Source organism: Choloepus didactylus, assembly GCF_015220235.1.
Source record: "Choloepus didactylus isolate mChoDid1 chromosome 24 unlocalized genomic scaffold, mChoDid1.pri SUPER_24_unloc2, whole genome shotgun sequence".
Lineage (NCBI taxonomy): Eukaryota > Metazoa > Chordata > Mammalia > Pilosa > Megalonychidae > Choloepus > Choloepus didactylus.
Genome location: NW_023637605.1, coordinates 1,252,143 through 1,278,632, shown reverse-complemented (window position 1 = coordinate 1,278,632; position 26,490 = coordinate 1,252,143). Strand labels below are relative to the sequence as shown.

Here is a 26,490-nt window from a genome sequence, read left to right as displayed (position 1 = left end):
AAAAAGATTAAAGATAAATTCTCACATTCAAAATAAATACACTGATTATGTATTTAAAAAGATAACAAATCACATCACCCCTGAGATTTGCTGGTAATGTCCTACTAGTTGCTGAGATGGATAAACTTGTCCTGGAACATTTATTTCGGCCTGTGGGATGTTAGGAACAATTTGAAAGCCCATTGTCTTGTCTGAGGAATAAACTATACTGGGCTGACTTGAAGTATCTGAATGTATAACTGATTCAGCTCCTGCCTCAGGCAAACAGTCACCTACAACAAAGAAAATAAGCAACAGGTAGCAAGAAAAACTCAAACAAAATGCCCAAATGGCACACATAATGGTAAGTGATTCTCTATCCTGACAACCTGAGACAGCTTTAAATAAAATATGTACACTGCAGAATTAATTAAAAATCATCATGTATTCTCTATCAAACAATGAAATCCTGACATTACGGCATAACTGAAAATTTCCCAGTAAAACAAACCTAAAAACAAAGATTCACAAACAAATCAACTATATTTGTTGGCCATTTAATTTATATCCCAAACTAATCTATACTTGCCATTAGGATTTCAGTAAAATTTAAGTTTCATGTTCTCTTTTTACTAAACTGGGTAGAAGATAATACTGTTTTTATAGAACAATTGGTTATTACTATGAAAATACTGTGTCCTTCTGGAGAAAAGAATGCATTATGACAGAAAAACTGGAGGAATTGTTTTAAAGTTTAGCAAATCCCTTCTTGAGGAATGAACTGTACCTTATGTTCCAAATTCTCTTTCTTAAAGGATTTACTTTAGACACTTGAAAAGAGTAACAAGGTCATTTTATCTGTTGCCTGAACAAAACCAGATGCTAGATTATAATCCTTATTCCATTCACGTCTTGGACAAGTCACTTAACAAAATACTTTCTTAATTTAAAATAGAAAACTAGCCAACCTGTCTTTTTCAGGGATTTTTTTAAAAGACTGATGAAATGATAGATAAAAGAATGTTTTGAAAATATAAAAATACTATTTAAAGATAAGGAAATATCATTACATGTCTATCTTTTATAATAGATATAAATAACAATGGTGTTACCTGTAACAGAGGAGCAGTGCTGCTGCGGTTTTCCTTGTAGAAGCTGTTGTCGAACATGTTGATCAACTTCAGTTTCTTCACATTCGGATCCTGTTTGCTGAGCAGGAAGAGCAGGGGGCAAAGTTGTATTCTGATGCTGAGGGAACACATTCTCCACAGACTTGCAGTGGGAATTCCTGAGTTCTTCCAAACAGCTAACTGGCTTCTTCTCCCTTGTTTTCTTTATCAGGTTCACCCAGTCTCTAATGGACTTAGCAACAGCTTTGGAATCACTTTCATGGAAGAATCCAGACTTGACCTACAAAAAGAACATAAACAAATGACTGCATTAACATTTAAGATTTTTACATTTTTATTTACTAACAGTTTTTTTATGCCCCAAAATTCCAAATGCTATCAAGTAACAGTTTAATTTGTTTCCATATTCTTTCTTAAGCAAACACAAACGTAAATGTCAGAGCCTTTAAGCAGCCAAAGAACAACAATAATATTAGAAAGCATTGTTGAAATAATTCTAGTTGAAAGCTAAAACAAAAAACTTGTTTCAGTACATGCAGCCTTATTACAGGTAATTTATGACTGTCATTAGGCTTGGTGAAAGAATAAAAAGGTTTCTTCATTCAGCAACTCTAAATACCTACAATGTGCCCAATACTCAGTACCACAGACATATAAGTGAATATGTTGGTCCCTTGTCCCTTGTCCCATATGAGTGCCCAAGATCTGGGGATTTGAGATGGACACAAACTTAACTTACAATGAAATAAGAAGCAGAAATGAGCTGCCGTGAAAACTCTAAAGAAGGAGCACATGCCTCTCTGGAGGAAAGTAAATTCTAACCTGCATCTTAAAAAAAAAAAACAGGAACTCACAGGCAATTGAGAGAGGTGTAGATGAAGTTTGAAATGGGGATCAACATTCTAGACAGAGGGAAGGAGGTTCATTGCAAAGTACTACATCTGACCAGGTATTAAGACTGAGAAAAAGGTAGAAGAACAAGACTGAGTAATAGAAAGGTGACTTGAGAAGGTACCATGGTATATCATTTTCAATTCTACAATCTGTTTTTTTAAAACATGTCTTTAGAAAAGACTCTGAGAAATTTCATGGTGGTTGAAAGATAAAGTATCTAGATGGAGTATATATATCTAATTTCACTCCCTCCCAAAACTCCAAAAAGATCCACAGTAAATGGAGTTTTCAAAGGTATAAACCCACAAGGACAGGAAGAGTATAAGAAAGACAATAGCAACAACATTTTGGACATTTGGGAATGTGAAAAACAAATGTGTAAGTAATAACTAAGCTAGGGGACCTGAAAAAGTTGAATCCCAAGTTGGCAGTAGAAAAAAAATGAGAATCATTCCCATTTATACTGAAGAATACACATAAGGCACAGGAACCGGCACTTACAGGACTTACAGAACTGAGGGTAAAACCAAAAAGGTGGCTGAAATAAGGAAGATTAAGTGAAAGGGTTTTGAGAAGCAATTAGATATGTAGGCCCATGTCCCCAACCCTCCATGGCACACTACTAGGTGATTACTTCTCCCATACCCCAGAAGTCTGAAGTTTTGGTCCCTAGAGACAATAAAAGAAAAGAACTGGAGACTATGGAATAACAGTCACAGCAGAGAGTATGACTACCTTGTTGTAAGCAAGATTAAGTGACCATATTCACTTTTAAAGCTAAATAGAGAAAACCCCAGCACTCTACTCTAAAGGTCCAGAACAAGTTGGACCAAGTATCAATGAGGAGCCTTAACATAAAGCCAATCAACAATAAAACCTTAGGCAAGTGAGAGAAACTGACCTCCAGAGTTAGCACATCAAAATAATTAGATAATGAGATATCAGCAAAAAAAAAGCACAAGCCATACTAAGAAACAGGAAGATATGGTTCAGTTAAGAAAACAAGTTAAACTTCAAAGGAGACACAGAATTTGGAATTACTAATCAAAAAAGTTCAAACAAATATCCTAAATCAAGTCAAGGAGATGACAGAAAATATGGATAGAAATAAACTAATGGTGGATCTGGAGCTAAAGATATTAAGAGGACAATGAGTGAGAAAAAGAAGAACTCAAAAGTTTAAAAAGAAACATACAAATTATGGGGATGAAAGGTATAAAAGAGGATATTAAAAATACAGTAGAGGCATACAAAGCAGATTTGAACAGGCAGAAGAAAGAATCAGTGAACAAGAAGAAAGGAATATCAAAATATTATAATCAGAAAAGAATACAGTAAAGAATGAAAGAAATTGAGCAGTGTCTCAGGGACTTGAGTGATACCATGAAGAGTACAAACATATGCATCAAAGGAGTCCCAGAAGGAGAAGAAAGGGAAAGGGGGCAGAAGAATACTTGAGGAAATTATGGCTGAAAATTTCCCAACTCTTATCAAAGACATAAATATACATGTTGAATAAGCATAACATACGTCAAACAAAATTAACCCTAATAAACCTACTCCAAGACACATACTAATGAGAATGTCAAATGCCAATAATAAAGAGAGAATTCCGAAAGCAGCAAGAGAGAAGTGATTTGTCACATACAATGAAGCCATAATCAGACTAAGTACCAATTTCTCATCAGAAACCATAGAGGCAAGGTGGGCAATGGTATGATATATTTACGATACTGAAAGAAAACCTGCCGGTCAAAAATTCTTTATCAAGCAAAACTGTCCTTCAAAAAAAGGGGAAAGTTTAAACATTCACAGATAAACAGAAACTGGGAGGGTTCATCAACAAAATTCTTGCCCTACAAGAATTGCTAAAGGGAGTTCTTCAGATTGAAAGGAAAAGACAGGGCGAACTGGCTTGGAACAGTGTGGAGAAGTGAAGCTCTTTAGTAGAAGTAACTAAATGGGTAAATGCAAAACCCAGAAGTACTGCATCCTAAATATATAATGCTATTCTTTAATTCCTATAAGAGTTACAATACAATTGAATATGAGAAACTCATATTCAATTGTACACACAAAAGTACACACAAAATATAAAGAGGTAATGTGGAACCAAAACAACACAAAAGAGGGGAAATGGAGGGATATGGGGGCAAAGAACATGTATGCTATTGAAGTTAAGGTGGTATCTTTTCAAATCAGTAGGTTATAGATGTAGGTTGTGTAATAAAAAAAAAACCAGGGTAACCACAAAGAAAGTACTTTAAAAATATACATAAATGGAAATGAGAAAGAAGTCAGCCAGATACAATAAAAAGATTGACTATATAGAAAAGGAGGATGCAATAAAGGAAAAGAGAGACAAAAAATACATGACAATCTAAAACCCAGAGGACAAAATGGCTGAAGTTAGTACTGCCTTTTAGTAATAACACTGAATTTTAATCGATTACACTCCCCAATCCAAAGACACAGATTTGCAGAATAGATAAAACTGCATGATCCATTCTATATTGTTTACAAGAGACTCACTTTAGTCCCAAAGATATCGGTAGTTTGAAAGTGAAAGGACAGAAAAAGATAATCTATGCAAATAGTAAACAAAAGAGAGCTGGGGTTGCTATACTATTTTCGGACAAATTAGACTTTAAGTCAAAAGCTGTTATAAGAGACAAAGGACACTATATATTAACAAAAGGGTCAATACACCAAGAAGAAATAACAACCATAAATATTTATGCATATAACCACAGTGCCCCAAAATACATGGGACACTGGTAAAACTGAAGGGAGAAATAGACATCTCTACAATAATAATTGGAGACTTCAAAACACCACTGTCATCAACAGATAGAACATCTACAGAGAGAAGATCAATAAGGAAATAGAGAACTGGATATCAGTTTGGTGGTTCCTCATCAAGTGGAACAAAGAATTGCCATATGACCCGGCAATCCCACTTCTTGGTATATACCCAAAAGAAATGAAAGCAGGGACTTGAACAGATAATTACACACTGACGTTTATAGCAGCATTTTACACAATTGCCAAAAGATGGAAACAACCCAAGTGTCCAACAGATAAACAAAATGTGGTATATACATACAATGGAATATTATTCAGTATTAAAAAGGAATGAATATCTCAATAAAATGAAGATAAAAAAAGGAATGAAGTTCTGATTCATACAACAACATAAATGAACTTTGAAGACATCTTGTTGCATGAAATAAGCTAGACCAAAAAGACAAATATTGTATGATCTCACTGATGAAATAGAATAAGCAAACTCATAGAGTCAGAATCTAGAAATAGACATTACCAGGGGTGTGGATGGGGTTAGGGAATGGGGAGTTAATGCTTAAATTGCACAGAGAATCTATTTGGATTCACCGTAAAGTTTTGGTAATGGATGGTGGTGATGGTAGCACAAAACTGTAAATGTTTAATTAGGTCGTATATATGTTACTAGAATAATAATTCACGAAAACCACACAGGACTGTACAACACAAACAGTGAACCTTATTGTAAACGATGGATTACAGTTCATAGTACAATTATAAAAATGTCCTTTCATGAATTATAACAAATGTACCACAGTAACAAATGTATCATTTTGAAAGATATTGGTATATGGAAACCTATTTTATGTATATTAAGCATGATGTTTTTGTAAACCTACAAATTCTCTAATAATAATAATAAATGAAACCCCTAGCCCTCTTCCCCAACTTGGCTACAAAATACTGGGTAACCAGACCTTTACCCTCCAGGAAGGAGATATAAAGATGCCTCTCTGGGGAAATCTGACCAAACCAAGAAGAAAGACCTAAAGATTCTGATATCAGAGATTACTTGACTAATGGCCCAACCTGAAACCCTACAGTAGAGGTCAAAGTTAACAAGTCCTATGCAAGCAATTATACTGTCTAGTCTTCATGTTTGTCCCTGTAGGAGGTAGAATTATGGCCACCCAAAGATGTCCCACACTAACTCCTGGATCTGTGAACATGGTGAGGTGTCACTTCCATTACTGTATTATACTATATGGCACAGGTCACCTTCAAACAGAGATTATCTGAGTGGGCCTAATCTAATTACATTAGCCCTTAAAAGCAGAGAATTTTACTAATTGTCACCATTAGAAAGATGTAACATGCAACTTCTGGGTTTGAAGTAGGGTCATGTGAAACAACTGAAGAGCAGCCTCTACGAGCTGAAAGCAACTTCTGGACAACAGCCAGCAAAGAAATGGATTGCAGTCTTAACAAAGCTTGAAAATGAATTCTTCCAACAACCTGAATGAGCCAAGAAAAAGACTTCCCCAGAGCCTCCAGACAAGAGCCCAAGACACTGACACCTTAATTTTGGCTTTGTAAGAGCTTAAGCACAGAACCCAGAAAAATTCACAAGCACTTTTTTGTCCCGGCCGGCAGGATGTTCAACGGAAGGCTCCAAGTCCTGTGAGGGAGGAATGGTATGGGACAAGAGACACGAGGAATGACAGCAAGACAAAGATTCTGATCAAGCTGCAAAATTTTATTGAAGAGGCAGGGTATATATACTCTAAGGGTGGAGGGAGTGGCTAGTAAGGACGGGTGGCGATCTAGGATTGGCTGCTGCTATTGCTAGGGCGGGTGGCAGATGTAAGGCTAGCACAGGATTGGTAGCTACTGTTGCTGGGGTAGAAGGCAGATTGTAAAGCTAGCACTCTAGGCACGAATCTTAGGCGCAAACGGCTATCACTTCCATAAAGAAGGCTGAGGGCAACTTAAGCCATTATTGCATCAGCCCCAGCGGCCATGTTGCATATCTCCGGCATCGCTGAGGGTGGATTTTATACATGCTACCTTAATCGTCCCCAACATCTCCTCCCTTTGTTTTTCAAAAGGATGGAGGAAGAATGCTGATCCAGCATTCTTTTGGCATTAACCTGCTGGGGGAAATAGAGGCCTCATTCCCCAAGTTGTTTGTGGCTCTGTTTTTCTGGGGAGGGGAGTTTTTGGCAGAGCAAAACCCCTATGCAAATGAGGCATATTTCTCAAGGAGCTCGAAAATGGCCTTTAATTGCTTTGGCCCTCCTTTGCAGTGCTTTGCCTCGCACCCAGCGGTACCAATCATAGCATACGCTAGAAGCATATTTTCGAGTTATATGCTGCTCCCATAGGAGGGGGTTTCTTACCCGTAAGGGTGGGTAGCAGTCAGATGATCTGGATCCAAACCCTGGTCAGCGAGGTGAAGCCGGTGATAATGCACTTGAATAGGCTTGCTTAGGGCAGAGTCAATTTGGTCCTTAACTAGCTGTACTATTCTTTTTATGGCCCAGGGTGCAAAGGATATTATAAGGAGTATGGTTACTAAGGGGCCTAGTATAGGGAGGAGGTAAGGGAGGATTCCATTAAGCCCCCAGGAGATACCCCCTGGGTTTCTCGCTCACGTTTGCGATTTTCAATTCCTTCCCTAAGTTTGGTCATGGAATCCTTAACTATGCCAGAATGGTCAGCGTAAAAGCAACATTCTTCGCCCAGTGCAGCACAAAGCCCTCCTTGCTTAAGGAAAAGCAGATCTAAGCCTCTCCTGTTTTGGAGAACAACCTCCGATAAGGACGTAAGGGATTTTTCAAGATGGGTAATGGAGGTTTCAATGCGGGCTAAATCTTCATCTATAGCAGCTCTTAGGTGGGAGAAGCCTTGGTTTCAGAGAATGACAGAGGCGATTCCGGTGCCTAGGCCAGTAATACCTAAAAGAGAAGCAATAGTAACAACCGTAACAAGTTCTCTTTTCTTTCTCAGCGTGGCTGGAGATTGCGCGACCAAGTGGTGATAAAGGTCTTCCTCTGTATGAAAGAGGACATGGGGTAACACAGCCACTAAGAGGCACATTTCCCCTGTTTCAGTTAGGGCTTTTGCTGATACGCAAGGAGTAAGCCCCGTAGAAGAGCACAGCCATTTTGCCCCTGTTGGGGGGATACAGAATTTACCAGGCGATGGAGAGGAGGACTGTGCACAGACTGTTTTTAAGGAGGCAGAAATATTACCAATACAATGCCCAGAGTGAAGAACGGATTGCATAGTGAGACCGATTTTTCTTGCATTCCAAGGGCACTGGGAAGGACTGTCTTCATTAGAAGTGTTAAATGTAACATTAAGAGCTATAGCATCATAATAAGGAGGCTTGGCAGAGAAACATAGCCAACAACTACAAGTAAAATTAGGCTGGGAGGAGTTTAGAGAGAGAAAGGTGGCTTGGAGTAGTGGCCAAAGCGGGCTGTCAAATGATATGGACAGGCTTGAGGATGACAATATTGGGATGCTAATAGAAGGAGGAGTAGTGGGGTGAATTTTGGAAAGAGTTTTGCTGGGCGTGCTCGGGATAGGAGGGGTAGCTGGAGGCGCAAGCACTACATTTGGCCCAATGGCGGATGGTTTTTGCGGTACTGCTTCCTTTTTTATCATGATAAGACTCCCTGGGTCGACTCCTTCCAAATAGATTCTGAAGCCCCAGGTTCGACCGATTAGCCAAGAAGGATCAGTAGGGAGCTGTATGGTGAGATTTAGTTTTTGACAATTATATTTATCGTAATAAGGATTGATGGAATGGTCACGGGGCTTGCAGCCAAGAGGGGCCCATTTTAAAGTTAGGTAATGATCAGGGGCGGGAGGTTTCCAAGTAGTGGCTAATGTTTCACACCCCCAGTATGCACAGTAATATTGGTTGGGAGTATTGCAGTACTGTTTCCCGGGGTTTGAGGATGGGCACATGTAATATTGGGCTTGGTTAAGGCAAGGTGTGCCCTCCGGAAACAGAATTAGGTCACAGGCATAAACAACGAAGGAGGGGCGTCCTGCAGTAACTTGGGTTTGCACAACTGTGGAATCTTCCCATCGTGCCAAGGTCCATTTCCAAGGCTGATGGGGGTTGGAATTGCCGAAGGTGGCATGCACACTTTGCAGGAGAAAATATAAGGTGGCAACTTTAAACGGCAGTAGGCTTAACAAAGCCATACTAATAGAGGCTATTGGTTCTTCCTGTTAAGGGAGACAAGCTAGCAAAGTAATACACCCTACGATGCACAAATATGCTATAGCAAGCAGGAATCTTTCTAACGGATTCCAATCTTTTGGGGCAACGGTTGCTAATCCGGCTGCAAACAGCAAAGCCAGAAGACCAATTAAGAAAAGCCAATAGTAATTCAAGTGGTAATTCATGTGATTAGCGATGGAAGAAACCTGTAAGCAGGACTTCTTTCCACTTCCGGTTGTGTGCGGGCTGGTTGTCTCCGGATGGGTTATAGCAGGAGTTATTGATGCACTGGAAGAGAAAAGAAAGACATTTTTCTCAGGGAGAGGCTTCTACCCTGGAAAGGTTATCATTAAGAGGAGGGGAAGGAAGTGTTTCAGGGGTTTGTTTCGGCAATGAAGAATTAATATGTTTTATCAGCTGTTCTGGAAGCCAGCGAGGACCTTCCCTCTGTTGATCGTATATACAAGCAGAGCCTCGTCCCCAAATAATCACGGGGTCAGGTCCATTCCATTCTGACGTTAAGGGGTCACGCCACATAACAGTGGCTTGTTGCGTTTGTGTTCTGGGATGCCAATGTCTGTCAGCTGCAGATTGTCCTTCATCATCCAGAGTTAGGAAGTTAAGAACAAAAAGAGCATGATGTAAAAGGTCTCGAGGTCGTTGTTTTGTGAGATTGAGAGTACTTTCGGCTAGGCGGCACAGGGCATTTTTTAAGGTGCGATGTGCTCGTTCTACTATTCCTTGCCCCTGGGGGTTATATGGTATTCCCGTAGTATGCTTAATTTGTAATTGTTGACAGAAGGTTTGAAAATTTTTTCCAGTATATCCAGGCCCATTGTCTGTTTTAATGACTTTAGGTTGGCCTAAAATAGCGAAGCAATGTAGTAAATGAGAAATAACATACTTCGAAGCTTCTCCTGTTTGCAAGCTAGCTTGAGAAATGGCCAGGTTGCTTACAATTATAGCATGTTGGAGGCTTTGCTTGTGCCGCGAAATTTTTGTGCTGTGCTGCAAAATTTTGAAGAGCGGCGCCAATAGCTATTCCAAGGGTTTGAGTGGGCCCGATGCCAGAACAGAGCTTTATGTAATTATTAAGATTGGTATTACGAAAGGGACGGATTGCTGCTTGGCAGGCAACATTAGCATTTTCATAGGCCAGGTGTTTAATAAAATCACTTTCGTTTTCGCTAGCCCCAAATAAGCGCTCAGCCATGTTTTGCAGGCGGCTAAGGAAATCGGTATATGGTTCATCAGGTCCCTGTCTTAATTTAGCGAGAGAGGCAATGGCGGCACCCTTTTGCGGAAGTTTTTTCCATGCTCTAAGCGCAGCCGTTTGTATTTGCGCTAAGAGACCTGGGGGGAATTGAGCCTGCTTATCATTTTGATGGTAGGGACTTTGACCTAAAAATTTATTTAAGGTCCAAGTTTTAGAAGTGGTCTTACAGGCATTACGGGTAGCATATTTTTTACAATGCTCTTCATAATCAGATTTCCATAACAGGAAATCACCACCAGACAAGGCAGCTCTGGCTAGCTGGAACCAATCGCTAGGAATAAGTTCCTTTTCACTGAGGCTTTCCAGCAGGGCGAGCGTGAAGGGGGCGGTAGCGCCATAATCACTCACTGCCTTTTTTAATTTTTCTAGATATTTTAGACTAAGTTTTTTATATTTAGCTGTTGAGGTGGAACTAGCTTCCTCCTGCTCTCCTTCGCTAGAGTTGGGGGAATCTGATTTATTATTCTCCTCGCTATCGCTACTAGAATCGCCATTTTGGGAGCCGGCGGCGCCATTTTGAGAATCTTGAGTCTGACTACGCATAACCGGAAAAGCATAGGCGCGGCGAGTACAATGGAGGTGCGATGAGCGGGCGTTTTCTGGAAGCAAAAGGGCTGCAATGCTTTGAGTTGCCGACCGGAGGTCAGCGAGCAAATTGGCGGCATGCTGCCGCTCCTGTTTAAAAGTTTCTCTAAAATTATCGGCGTGTAGCCGGAGATTTTCTGTGGCTTCTTCTAAAGTGAGAAACTGAGATAAGAGTGTGACTGGATAAAAATGAGAATATGGTTTGAGAAAATCGGGTGCGTAAGGGGGTGGCAGAAATGGAGGAAGGGAGTTATTTTCTAAAGAGGGAGAAATTCTAACCTCCGGTTCCTCCAAAGAGGGAGAAATTTTAGCCTTTGGTTCGATTTCGTTGTGATCGGGCGACAAACTGACTTGACTGGTTGGGGTATTTGGCCTATCCCTGTTAGGATTTTCGTTTAAGGGATATTCAGGCATGTTAATAACTACTGAGCCGCATGCTGAAGCAGGGCGAGAGTGCTCTCTCAAAGCTTCCTCTCCTAATTTACAGAGGTTTTGGACGTCTGGAGCTGAAGAATGGACCTTTAGAATTTCATTAATTAGGTTCCAATAAGAAAAGGCAGTAACCAGGACCTTTTCAGGACCAAAGGTTCGAAAATAATCTTTTAAACAATCTACGACTCTTAGCCAGCACTGGTGGTCTATAGTACCTTCTTGAGGGAACCAAGGGCAGGTTTTTAACAGGAAATTAAAAAAGCGTGTGAGATCTTTTTTCTTTACTCGTGTTCCTCGTGCCTTGAGTGATTGCTTAACTTGACTAACATATAATTTGTGTTGGGAAATTCCTTGTCCCATGATGAGGGTGGGGGCTTACCTTTTGTTGCTTTCTTTTCTTCTTCTTCTTTCCTTTCGCTGACACTGATCGACTGGTGAACAGATCTGTCTCGCGAGCGCACTTCCCCGCGGCGATCCCGGGTGTGGTGAGTGTGAGGTACCTCTCTCCTTGAGTGCGGCATTCCGTCTCTCACACAATTTCGAGCCCCACGTTCGGCGCCAGTTTGTCCCGGCCGGCGGGACGTTCAACGGAAGGCTCCAAGTCCTGTGAGGGAGGAATGGTATGGGACAAGAGACACGAGGAATGACAGCAAGACAAAGATTCTGATCAAGCTGCAAAATTTTATTGACGAGGCAGGGTATATATACTCTAAGGGTGGAGGGAGTGGCTAGTAAGGACGGGTGGCGATCTAGGATTGGCTGCTGCTGTTGCTAGGGCGGGTGGCAGATGTAAGGCTAGTACAGGATTGGTAGCTACTGTTGCTGGGGTAGAAGGCAGATTGTAAAGCTAGCACTCTAGGCACGAATCTTAGGCGCGAACGGCTATCACTTCCGTAAAGAAGGCTGAGGGCAACTTAAGCCGTTATTGCATCAGCCCCAGCGGCCATGTTGCATATCTCCGGCATCGCTGAGGGTGGATTTTATACATGCTACCTTAATCGTCCCCAACACTTTTTACCTAGAGAACTGACCTGTGATTTAATAAATGAGCATTCTTTATTTTAAGTCACTAAATTTGTGGTGACTTGCTATGCAGCAACAGAAATCTAATACAGTCCTCTACTTACAAATATTAGCAGACAGCCATAAATTACTAGAAAATTTCTTCAAATAGAAAACCGAATCCAACAACATATTAAAAGGACTATAAACCAAGACGAATTGGGATTTATCCCAGGAACACAGAGTATTAATATGTAAAAATCAATGTAACATAACACATTAATAGAACAAAGGAAAAAAGCACATGGTCACTGCAATTGACACAAAAAAAGCATTTGACAAAATCCACACCACATCTTGAAAAACACTCAGAAATATGGAAAGAAGGGCATGTCATCAACAGAATAAAGGATATTTATGAACAACCCACAGCTAACATCATATTCAATGGTGAAAGACTGAAAACTTTCCCCCAAGGTCAGGAAAAAGACAAGAATGCCTGCTTTCACCATTGCTATTCAACTCTGTATTGAAGGTTCTAACCAGAAGAATTAGGCAAGAAAAAGAAATAAAAGGCATCCAAACTGGAAATGTGAGAAGTAAAAAGATTTCCATTTGCACATGACATGATCCTATATAGAGAAAATCCCAAAGAATCTACAAGAAAGATACTAGAACTAATAACTTAATTCAGCCAAGTCATGGGGTACAAGATCAACCTGCAAAAATCAGTAGTGTTTCTATATACTAGTAATGAGCAATCTGAAGAGGAAATAAAAAAAAATCCATTTACAATAGCAACTAAAGAGATCAAACATACAGGAATAAATTTAACCAAGGACATAAAGGAGGGATACACGGAAAACTACAACATATTACTAAAAGAAATCAAAGAAGACCTAAATAAATGAGACATTGTATACTCCTGGACTTAAAGACTAAATATTGTTAAGATGTCAATTCTACCCAAAGTGATTTACAGATTCAATGTAAACACAATGAAAACTCCAACAGACTTCTTTGCAGAGATGGAAAAGCAAATCATCAATTTATATGGAAGGGTAAGGGCCCTGAACAGCCAAAAACATCTTGAAAAAGAAGAATGAATTTGGAGAACTCACACTTCCCAATTTTAAACTTATTACAGAGGTACAGTAATCAAAACAGCATGGTACTGGAACAAGGAAAGGTACAGAGACCAATTAAATTGAATTCAAAGTTCAGAAATAAACCCTCACACTTACGGCCAATTGATTTTTTACAAGGGTAACAAGTCCACTCAATGGGGAAAGAACAGTCTCTTCAATAAATGGGGTTGGAAAAACCAGATACCCACATGCAAAAGAATGAAAGTGGGTCAAACTCTGAAATATAGTTAATAGTATAATTAAAATAATACTGTTTTCTCAAGTATAACAAAGGTACCACACTAAGGCAATGTTAATAATAAGGAAAACTATGTGCATGAGGGGATTACATGGGAAATCTATTTTCTGCATGATTTTTCCATAAACCATTTCTCTAATGAAACATAAATTTAACAAAAATAATAAAAAATAGAAAAAAATCTGCTTTGTTTCTACACACCAGCAATGAACAATCCAAAAAGGACATCAAGAAAATGACTACATTTAAAATAGCGTATATAAAGAAAAAAATCTAGGAATAAATTTAACCATGATTGTGAATGACTTGCATACTAAAAAACACTGCTGAAAGAAATTAACACCTAAAAAATGGAAGACATCCCATGTTTATGGACTGAAAGACTTAACTTTGTTGACATGTCAAAAACATACAAAGCAATTTAGAGATTTAACGCAATCTCTATCAAAATTCTAGTAAGGAGGCGGGGCAAGATGGTGGACTGGTGAGCTGTATGTTTTAGTTACTCCTCCAGGAAAGTAGGTAGAAAGCCAGGAACTGCGTGGACTGGACACCACAGAGCAATCTGACTTTGGGCATACTTCATACAACACTCATGAAAACGTGGAACTGCTGAGATCAGCAAAATCTGTAAGTTTTTGTGGCCAGGGGACCCGCTTCCCTCCCTGCCAGGCTCAGTCCTGTGGGAGGAGGGGCTGTCAGCTCCGGGAAGGAGAAGGGACAACTGCAGTGGCAGCCCTTATCAGAAACTCATTCTACGGATCCAAACTCCAACCATAGATAGACTGAGACCACACAACAGAGAATCTGAGAGCAGCCAGCCCAGCAGAGAGTAGACAAGCATACAAAAAAACAACATGAAAACTCCAAAATAAAAGCGGAGGATTTTTGGAGTTCTGGGGAACATAGAAAGGGGAAGGGCAGAGCTCAGGCCCTGAGGCTCATATGCAAATCCCAAAGAAAAGCTGATCTCTCTCCCTGTGTACCTTTCCTTAATGGTCCTAATTGCTTTGTCTCTTAGCATTTCAATAACCCATTAGATCTCTGAGGAGGGCCCTTTTTTTTTTTTAATCCTTTTTCTTTTTCTAAAACAATTACTCTAAGAAGCCCAATACACAAAGCTTCAAAGACTTGCAGTTTCCGCAGGTCAAGACAAGAGCAGAACTAAGAGAGCTCTGAGACAAAAGGCAATAATCCAGTGGCTGAGCAACTTCAATAAACACCACAACCTCCCAAGAACAGGGGGGTGTCTGCTCACAGCCATCATCCTGGTGGACAGGAAACACTCCTGCCCATCGCCATCCCCATACCCCAGAGCTGCCCCAGACAACCCACTGTGACGGAACTGCTTCAAATAACAGGTACACACCACAAAACTGGGCGTGGACATTAGCCTTCCCTGCAACCTCAGCTGATTGTCCGAGAGTTGGGAAGGGGGAGCAGTGTGAATTAACAAAGCCCCATTCAGCCATCATTTCAGCAGACTGGGAGCCTCCCTACACAGCCCAGCAGCCCAGAACTACCCTGGGGGGACGGCACTCACCTGTGACATAGCACAGTCATCCCTCAACAGAGGACCAGGGAGTGCACAGCTTGGAAGAGGGGCCCACTTGCAAGTCTCAGGAGCCATACGCCAATACCAAGGACTTGTGGGTCAGTGACAGAGATAAACTGTGGCAGGACTGAACTGAAGGATTAGACTATTGCAGTAGCTTTAAAACTCCAGGATCACCAGGGAGATTTGACTGTTAGAGCCACCCCCTCATCCCTTACTGCCCAGAAACACGCCCCATATACAGGGCAGGCAACACCAACTACACACGCAAGCTTGGTACACCAATTGGACCCCACAAGACTCACTCCCCCACTCACCAAAAAGGCTAAGGAGGGGAGAACTGGCTTGTGGAGAACAGGTGGCTCGTGGACGCCACCTGCTGGTTAGTTAGAGAAAGTGTACTCCATGAAGCTGTAGATCTGATAAATTAGAGATAAGGAATTCAATTGGTCTACAAATCCTAAAAGAACCCTATCAAGTTAAGCAAATGCCAAGAGGCCAAAAACAACAGAAAACTATAAAGCATATGAAAAAAACAGACGATATGGATAACCCAAGCCCAAGCACCCAAATCAAAAGACCAGAAGAGACACAGCACCTAGAGCAGCTACTCAAAGAACTAAAGATGAACAATGAGACCATAGTACAGGATACAAAGGATATCAAGAAGACCCTAGAAGATCATAAAGAAGACATTGCAAGACTAACTAAAAAAATGGATGATCTTATGGAAACTAAAGAAACTGCTGACCAAATTAAAAAGATTCTGGACACTCATAGTACAAGACTAGAGGAAGGTGAACAACGAATCAGTGACCGGGAAGATGACAGAATGGAAAATGAAAGCATAAAAGAGAGAATGGGGAAAAAACTGAAAAAATCGAAATGGACCTCAGGGATATGATAGATAATATGAAACGTCCGAATATAAGACTCATTGGTGTCCCAGAAGGGGAAGAAAAGGCTAAAGGTCTAGGAAGACTATTCAAAGAAATTGTTGGGGAAAACTTCCCAAATCTTCAAAACAACATAAATACACAAATCATAAATGCTCAGCGAACTCCAAATAGAATAAATCCAAATGAACCCACACCGAGACATATTCCGATCACACTGTCAAACACCGAAGAGAAGGAGCAAGTTCTGAAAGCAGCAAAAGAAAAGCAATTCACCACATACAAAGGAAACAGCATAAGACTAAGTAGTGACTACTCAGCAGCCACCATGGAGGTGAGAAGGCAGTGGCATGATATATTTAAAATCCTAAGTGAGAAAACTTTCCAGCCAAGAATACTTTATCCAGCAAAGCTCTCCTTCAAATTTGAGGGAGAGCTTAAATTTTTCACAGACAAACAAATGCTGAGAGAATTTGCTAACAAGAGACCTGCCCTACTGGGGATACTAAACGGAGCCCTACAGACAGAGAAACAAAGAAAGGACAGAGAGACTTGGAGAAAGGTTCAGTACTAAAGAGATTTGGTATGGGTACAATAAAGGATATTAATAGAGAGAGGGGAAAAATATGACAAACATAAACCAAAGGATAAGATGGCTGATTCAAGAAATGCCTTCACGGTTATAACGTTGAATGTAAATGGATTAAACTCCCCAATTAAAAGATACACATCCGCAGAATGGATCAAAAAAAATGAACCATCAATATGTTGCATACAAGAGACTCATCTTAGACACAGGGACACAAAGAAACTGAAAGTGAAAGGATGGAAAAAAATATTTCATGCAAGCTACAGCCAAAAGAAAGCAGGTGTAGCAATATTAATCGCAGATAAAATAGACTTTACATGCAGGGATGTTTTGAGAGACAAAGAAGGCCAATACATACTAATAAAAGGGGGATTTCAACAAGAAGAAATAACAATCGTAAATGTCTGTGCACCCAATCAAGGTGCCACAAAATACATGAGACAAACACTGGCAAAATTAAAGGAAGCAATTGATGTTTCCACAATAATTGTGGGAGACTTCAACACATCACTCTCTCCTATAGATAGATCAACCAGACAGAAGACCAATAAGGAAATTGAAAACCTAAACAATCTGATAAATGAATTGGATTTAACAGACATATACAGGACATTACATCCCAAATCACCAGGATACACATACTTTTCTAGTGCTCATGGAACTTTCTCCAGAATAGATCATATGCTGGGACATAAAACAAGCCTCAATAAATTTAAAAAGATTGAAATTATTCAAAGCACATTCTCTGACCACAATGGAATACAATTAGAAGTCAATAACCATCAGAGACTTAGAAAATTCACAAATACCCACAGTTTAAACAACACACTACTAAACAATCAGTGGGTTAACGAAGAAATAGCAAGAGAAATTGCTAAATATATAGAGACGAATGAAAATGAGAACACAACATACCAAAATCTATGGGATGCAGCAAAAGCAGTGCTAAGGAGGAAATTTATAGCACTAAACGCATACATTAAAAAGGAAGAAAGAGCCAAAATCAAAGAACTAATGGATCAACTGAAGAAGCTAGAAAATGAACAGCAAACCAATCCTAAACCAAGTAGAAGAAAAGAAATAACAAGGATTAAAGCAGAAATAAATGACATACAGAACAACTAAACAATAGAGAGGATAAATATCACCAAAAGTTGGTTCTTTGAGAAGATCAACAAGACTGACAAGCACCTAGCTAGACTGACAAAATAAAAACGAGAGAAGACCCATATAAACAAAATAATGAATGAAAAAGGTGACATAACTGCAGATCCTGAAGAAATTAAAAAAAATTATAAGAGGATATTATGAACAACTGTATGGCAACAAACTGGATAATGTAGAAGAAATGGACAATTTCCTGGAAACATATGAACACCCTAGACTGACCAGAGAAGAAATAGAAGACCTCAACCAACCCATCACAAGCAAAGAGATCCAATCAGTCATCAAAAATCTTCCCACAAATAAATGCCCAGGGCCAGATGGCTTCACAGGGGAATTCTACCAAACTTTCCAGAAAGAACTCACACCAATCTTACTCAAACTCTTTCAAAACACTGAAGAAAATGGAACACTACCTAACTCATTTTATGAAGCTAACATCAATCTAATACCAAAACCAGGCAAAGATGTTACAAAAAAGGAAAACTACCGGCCAATCTCCCTAATGAATATAGATGCAAAAATCCTCAACAAAATACTTGCAAATCGCATCCAAACACACATTAAAAAAATCATACACCATGACCAAGTGGGGTTCATTCCAGGCATGCAAGGATGGTTCAACATAAGAAAATCAATCAATGTATTACAACACATTAACAAGTCAAAAGGGAAAAATCAATTGATCATCTTAATAGATGCTGAAAAAGCATTTGACAAAATCCAACATCCGTTTTTGATAAAAACACTTCAAAAGGGAGGAATTGAAGGAAACTTCCTCAACATGATAAAGAGCATGTATGAAAAACCCACAGCCAGCATAGTACTCAATAGTGAGAGACTGAAAGCCTTCCCTCTAAGATCAGGAACAAGAGAAGGATGCCCGCTGTCACCACTGTTATTGAATATTGTGCTGGAAGTGCTAGCCAGGGCAATCGGGCAAGACAAAGAAATAAAAGGCATCCAAATTGGAAATGAAGAAGTAAAACTGTCATTGTTTGCAGATGATATGATCTTATATCTAGAAAACCCTGAGAAATCGACGATACAGCTACTAGAGCTAATAAACAAATTTAGCAAAGTAGCTGGATACAAGATTAATGCACATAAGTCAGTAATGTTTCTATATGCTAGAAATGAACAAACTGAAGAGACACTCAAGAAAAAGATACCATTTTCAATAGCAACTAAAAAAATCAAATACCTAGAAATAAACTTAACCAAAGATGTAAAAGACCTACACAAAGAAAACTACGTAACTCTACTAAAAGAAATAGAAGAGGACCTTAAAAGATGGAACAATATTCCATGTTATGGATAGGAAGGCTAAATGTCATTAAGATGCCAGTTCTACCCAAACTCATCTACAGATTCAATGCAATCCCAATCAAAATTCCAACAACCTACTTTGCAGACTTGGAAAAGCTAGTTATCAAATTCATTTGGAAAGGGAAGATGCCTCGAATTGCTAAAGACACTCTAAAAAAGAAAAACGAAGTGGGAGGACTTACACTTCCTGACTTTGAAGCTTATTATAAAGCCACAGTTGCCAAAACAGCATGGTACTGGCACAAAGATAGACATATAGATCAACGGAATCGAATTGAGAATTCAGAGATAGACCCTCAGATCTATGGCCGACTGATCTTTGATAAGGCCCCCAAAGTCACTGAACTGAGTCATGATGGTCTATTCAACAAATGGGGCTGGGAGAGTTGCATATCCATATCCAAAAGAATGAAAGAGGACTCCTACCTCACACCCTACACAAAAATTAACTCAAAATGGACCAAAGATCTCAATATAAAAGAAAGTACCATAAAACTCCTAGAAGATAATGTAGGAAAACATCTTCAAGACCTTGTATTAGGCGGCCGCTTCCTAGACTTTACACCCAAAGCACAAGCAACAAAAGAAAAAATAGATAAATGAGAACTCCTCAAGCTTAGAAGTTTCTGCACCTCAAAGGAATTTCTCAAAAAGGTAAAGAGGCAGCCAACTCAATGGGAAAAAATTTTTGGAAACCATGTATCTGACAAAAGACTGATAACTTGCATATATAAAGAAATCCTGCAACTCAATGACAATAGTACAGACAGCCCAATTATAAAATGGACAAAGGATATGAAAAGACAGTTCTCTGAAGAGCAGATACAAATGGCCAAGAAACACATGAAAAAAAGTTCAGCTTCACTAGCTATTAGAGAAATGCAAATTAAGACCACAATGAGATACCATCTAACACCTATCAGAGTGGCTGCCATTAAACAAACAGGAAACTAGAAATGCTGGAGGGGATGTGGAGGAATTGGAACTCTTATTCATTGTTGGTGGGACTGTATAATGGTTCAGCCACTCTGGAAGTCAGTCTGGTAGTTCCTTAGAAAACTAGAAATAGAGTTACCATTCGATTCAGCGATTGCACTTCTCGCTATATACCTGGAAGGTCGGAAAGCAGTGACACGAACAGATATCTGCACGCCAATGTTCATAGCAGCATTATTCACAATTGCCAAGAGATGGAAACAACCCAAATGTCCTTCAACAGATGAGTGGATAAATAAAATGTGGTATATACACACGATGGAATACTACATGGCAGTAAGAAGGAATGACCTCATGAAACATATGACAACATGGATGAACCCTGAAGACATAATGCTGAGCGAAATAAGCTAGGCACAGAAAGAGAAATATTATAAGCTACCACTAATGTGAACTTTGAAAAATGTAAAACGAATGGTTTATAATATAGAATGTAGGGGAACTAGCAATAGAGAGCAATTAAGGAAGAGGGAACAGTAATCCAAGAAGAACAGATAAGCTATTTAACGTTCTGGGGACGCCCAGGAATGACTACGGTCTGTTAATTTCTGATGGATGTAGTAGGAGCAAGTTCACAGAAATGTTGCTATATTATGTAACTTTCTTGGGGTAAAGGAGGAACAGGTTGGAAGTAAAGCAGTTATCTTAGGTCAGTTGTCTTTTTCTTACTCCCTTGTTATGGTCTCTTTGAAATGTTCTTTTATTGTATGTTTTTCTTTTTTGTTTTTTTTTTAATTTTTTTTTCCATACAGTTGATTTAAAAAGGAAAAAAAGGTTGAAAGAGAAAAAAAAAAACAAGGAAAAAAATATGTAGTGCCCCCTTGAGGAGCCTGTGGAAAATGCAGGGGTATTGGCCTACCCCACCTCAATGGTTGCTAACATGACCACAGACATAGGGAACTGGTGGTTTGATGGGTTGAGCCCTCTACCGTGGGTTTTACCCTTGGGAAGACGGTTGCTGCAAAGGAGAGGGTAGGGCTCCCTATAATTGTGCCTAAGAGCCTCCTCCTGAATGCCTCTTTGTTGCTCAGATGTGGCCCTCTCTCTCTAGCTAAGCCAACTTGAAAGGTGAAATCACTGCCCTCCCCCCTGCGTGGGATCAGACACCCAGGGGAGTGACTCTCCCTGGCAATATGCAATATGACTCCCAGGAAGGAATGTAGACCTGGCATCAAGGGACGGAGAACATCTTCTTGACCAAAAGGGGGATGTGAAAGGAAATGAAATAAGCTTCAGTAGCAGAGAGATTCCAAAAGGAGCCGAGAGGTCACTCTGGTGGGCACTCTTATGCACACTTTAGACAACCCTTTTTAGGTTCTAAAGAATTGGGGTAGCTGGTGGTGGATACCTGAAACTATCAAACTACAACCCAGAACCCATGAATCTCAAAGACAGTTGTATAAAAATGTAGCTTATGAGGGGTGACAAAGGGATTGGGAAAGCCATAAGGACCACACTCCACTTTGTCTAGTTTATGGATGGATGAGTAGAAAAATAGGGGAAGGAAACAAACAAACAAAGGTACCCAGTGTTCTTTTTTACTTCAATTTCTCTTTTTCACTCTAATTATTATTCTTGTTATTTTTGTGTGTGTGCTAATGAAAGTGTCAGGGATTGATTTATGTGATGAATGTACAACTATATAATGGTACTGTGAACAATCAAATGTACGATTTGTTTTGTATGACTGCGTGGTATGTGAATATATCTCAATAAAATGAAGATTAAAAAAAAGAATGTCAAGGGTTCCTAACTCCTAACCCCAGCCTAAACCTAAGATTCCACTCCCCAGATTTACCAAGCTTACATATGCTTTTAAGCCTCATTACCTTCAATGTCCTCCACTCCAGGAACATTTAGTTCAAAATTGGGAGACAATCTTGCCAGGAAGAGTTGGTGCAACATTTTCAGGCTCTCTATACTCTCTCAATACACCAACTATTCATCTCAACCAGAGATACTATGAATAGAGTTTTTATTAACTTTTGTATTCAAACCCTGGGTAGCCAAAAACAGGGATTACACTTTTTCCAACATCAAAAAAGAATAAAAGAGAAATGGCATGGGAATGTCCTCAAATTTGCAACACTTCCAAGATAACTGAATCTATGTCAGCAAAGTTTGTAAAAATAATCACGAAAAGTTAAAAATCCATAGACTATTAATCTTGACATAGAACGGAATGAGCCAATTACAAGACATCTTTACCAGAAGACAAGCAATGCATTCAGAGAACAAAATGTCCAAGTAATCTGCTGGAATTTCAACTCACATCAAAAAGCAAGTTACAATTTTCAAACAAGGTAAATTAAGAATGACAAAAAAATCACATATGATAATTTTAGCGTTCAAATCAGCGTTAGTGCATTTTAGCTATCCTGTAATGCAAGGTCTTTCCTTTGGACTGTTCAGTTTAAACAATGTTTAAACTCATCAGTCCAAAGGACAGAGACTGTCTAGAAGATATCTGCTGCTCTGTGTTATATACTGAGAACTCTTCAAATGTTCTCTTGCTATTACAACTTGCTATACATGAAAATAGATAACACTATCTCCCAAAATTGGATGTAATCCCTACTATACAGATTTTCACAACCCAAGCCTCTTCATTCATATAATTGCTTCAATCAACAGTAACTCTTAAAAAAGAATACCCATACCACTATTATCTGTTTTGAGGACTCTCTCATTTTAACAAGGTCTATCAACTCCCAAGATACGAAGTAGACACGTGCAGGATTTCTACCTACATAAACAAAACCTCTTTCAGTACAGTTACCTCCTAACCCCAACACACTATCTCCTCCCCATCCCCAATCTGTCAGTCACAGAAAGCATCACCCATTCCCAAATGACATCTCTCAATCTCCTTGAACCTAAGACATTTACACAACCAGCCAGCAATTCCCCTCACCCCGATCCAGTCCTATCTATCTCCATACATCAACTGAACCCCTAAATCCACTCTTTCTCCTACCCCACTCCCATCAATACAACCCACCGCAACCTTACTCAACTTCCCACACCCGAAGCGATCTTTCCTTTCAGTAGCCTCAATCTCATTTAAATGCACACTCGGTCCTTTGTCAACTGTCTCTTGGTCCCTCCTCCTATAACCTCCTCACCTTCTCCGTTCCCTGGTTTTCCATCAACTCCCAAAGTTGCTATCTCCCCCCCCCGCCCCCTCAAAAGAAAAAAACAAAATAAAAAACGCACCTCAACCTCAAACCTGCCCTTCCCCACTTTCCCCCTCTTTATTTTCAACTCCGCCTGTTCGATCACTCAGACACCAGCTCCGACAAACCTGAAGACCCGAGACCCTTGGTGACTGGAATAATCCAGCTTGGGTCAAGCCGCCCCCTACTAGGGCTCTTATTCCGAACAGACTCTTGGCCGCCGCTGCCTCCCTCCATTCATCTCTGGCCCATTCATCTTTCAGCCCAATCTCAGACACGCCCCCCGACCTTCTCCTCTCGCACCCTCCAAACTGTCCCGGGACCCTCACCAGATGAGAGGCTCTAGCGGAGGGAGACTTTGACGGTCTTCGATTCTCCCTTGCCCTCTTTCAAGCTACTGCTCGCCCCTCGCCGTAAAACACACACAAACACGCACGCCACCTCCTCCTCTACCTTCTCTTCCGATGCTTCTTACTCCCCTTCTCCAGGTCTCCGCAACCACTCCACGTCGTATGCGCGTGCGCGCGCAAGCGACTCCCCCACGAGCCCACCGGACCAGCCACCGCTGGTAGGTAAAGAGCGGGCGGGGTCAGGGTAGCGGGGTCCAAGCCCAGAGCTCGCGCTCGCCTGGGAACTGTGAAGGCGCACGCGTACTCCAGCCAAAGAATTCAGTTGGGTAGGAGAGAGGGGCGGAGATCGGCGAAGGGAGGGGAGGGGGGAGGGGCGGAGAAAACCAACAGAACAGCCCCAATTCCGAACGGCCCCTATGGCTGCCAGGTGCCGTTTGGCTAGCCAATTACAGCGTGCGCACGTCTCCCCCCGCCCTCTTCAACGCAGCGGGAGAGAGGGATGCGCGTCGAGGAGAAGGCCTTCTCTTTTCAAAAGGAAAATCTCAGTGGGGAACCACGCGTGTTACCTCCTATATGTTCAGAAGCTCTCGCCCCGCCCCCCCCCAAAAAAGATCCATGCCCACACTACTTTTTAGCCACCCGCCACTCACTTTCAGTTCTCCCCAAGCCTCTAAATGCGGTATCTCTGCCGGGATGTGGTACCCAACAGCACCTTTCCGCCTGCCACCCCTAACTCCCTTTTTCCAACTCCTGGCTTTTCTCGCGAGACTCATACCTGCCGGCTTCGGGATTAGAAATCGAAGCACAGGTTTACAAATACCCGTGTCCCAATTACGTACGCGAGCAATGGCTACAGCATGTGCCGCCCGCCCCCCCCCCCTCCCCGCCTGAGGACCGCAGTGCGCACGCAGGGACTGAGAGACAACGAAAGCAAGGATGGGAAAGAAATGCTATGAAACCGGTATTTGACAGCATGCAACGGCTAGGCCTGGGCACTTCCCTGCGCCTCGCAGGCGGGTGCGGTGTACCCTGGGAATTGTAGTTTTTGCTCCCACCTCCAGACCCACTCCCACCCCACAGCCTTACTTAGACCTTCGGCCAGGAGTGGGGAATTACCGACACCATTTTACCAGGAACAGAGGCCCTCGCCCCTGGCAGAGGCTGGGGGAGGGCGTAACTTATTAAGGGTTCGGATAACCTCCCCTGGCCCTCTGGGTATCATAGCACCCCCTTAGAAGCCTGGTCCCGCCCTTTCGCTACTCTAGTGGGTTCCTAGACTTGTGCGCATGCGGAAAAGCCACCTCCCTCTTAGACTGGCTCTCGCCGTCTGGGCGTGTCGACATCTCTGAAAAGCTCCCAGATCCTCTAGCTGGAAGTGAAATGCTGCATCCCTTAGGCTTTCACATGTTAAGCTCAGCACATTGGCTCTGTTTAAGAACTGCTTCCTGTCTGTGTCAGGCGCAGTACAAATATTTTTTCTTTCATTCTCACTTTGACCATCGCAGTTCGACAGAGGAGGAAACTGAGGCTCAGGATAGGCAAATGACTTGCTCAAGTTTCTACACCTATGTGTGGAGGAGCCAGAGGTTGAACCTAGGTGTGCCTCCTTCCAGGACCCATGCATTTCCAATCTCCCAGGCTGCATCTGGTATCACAGCCCCTTAATGAAAGCAACAAAAGGGTGAGATTTTTTTCCACAGGCCCTTGAAGCCTTAGCAGGATTCTTTGAGCTGGGGGGGATTCCAGGCTAATATTTTCAATTGCCTAGCCTCAGGGCCATATCACAGGGCTACACCAACCTCCCCCCCCCCATACTCTCTTTCTTTCTTTTCCTGCTGCAGGCCAGGCCTCAGAACCTTAGCCCTTTTTGAGCTCTTTAAAAAAGACACCATCAATAAATTTAACTCTAAGGTTTCTAAACTCATTGGAGTGAATGGGGGAGGCCTTGTAGCCCTGTCTTTGTCTGCCCCTTTCTTCTTGAAGGTCTTTTATTAGTGCCAGTATAGCCTGAACATGTAATAAAAACAGACTATGCCCTTAATAAATTAAGACTCCCACCTTCCAATTTTGTCAATGATGGGAGACTCGGAGGAAACAAGAATCAGGGCTATGAAGTCCAGCTGGACCACCTGTGAGCTCCTCCTCCCTGGCCAAATTTGGAAGAGCAAAGTCTATTCTCTCCAAATAGTGCCACCACTCTACCTTAGGGTCTCTACATTCCCAATTAGCTATAAAATGGGTGGGGTCTCCCACACTCCTTTCCTCACTGCCCCTAAAGATAGTGCCATTTCCCTGTTGAATTGCTGACTACTATGGGAAAACATAGTAAGAGTAGCTAAATAACCACTAAAGAGTGGTTTCAAAGGTTACAAAGTTATTCCAAGTCTTTGTAGTTCTTGACTCCCACTGAGATGGTAACTAGAAACTTGTTTCCACCATTATTTTTTTTTCTCAATGTTGCCCTACTCCTACCAGCACCACACACACTCACCTTTACAAAAAGCAACAGGCACCCTCCCTCAGTTATGGCCTCTTCCTTTGCCTCTGAACCTGATGATGCAATCAATACAGAACAATACTTGAAAATGTTAGCCCTTCAACCCACTCTGGTTTGAACCTTTCTGAGAAGTCCCTCTTTGACAGTCAAATATTTGTTTAATAACCATAAAGTAGTGTGACTTTTATAAACTTCAGGAATTAGAAAATCTGACAAGTCATTTTCCCATT

The 26,490-nt window shown here is 41.0% G+C and overlaps 1 protein-coding gene across 1 annotated transcript in view; it reads right to left on the bottom strand.

The window, feature by feature from the left end:
* Positions 1-25,263, bottom strand: part of LOC119525163 (serine/threonine-protein kinase WNK3-like) — a 175,226-nt gene extending 149,963 nt beyond the window's left edge. The window contains 5 exon segments of the mRNA XM_037823760.1: positions 79-272; positions 1,092-1,389; positions 23,467-23,755; positions 23,867-24,066; positions 25,255-25,263. Of these exon segments, the coding sequence (XP_037679688.1) occupies positions 79-272; positions 1,092-1,389; positions 23,467-23,755; positions 23,867-24,066; positions 25,255-25,263 (990 nt within the window).
* Positions 25,264-26,490: the final 1,227 nt, after the last annotated feature.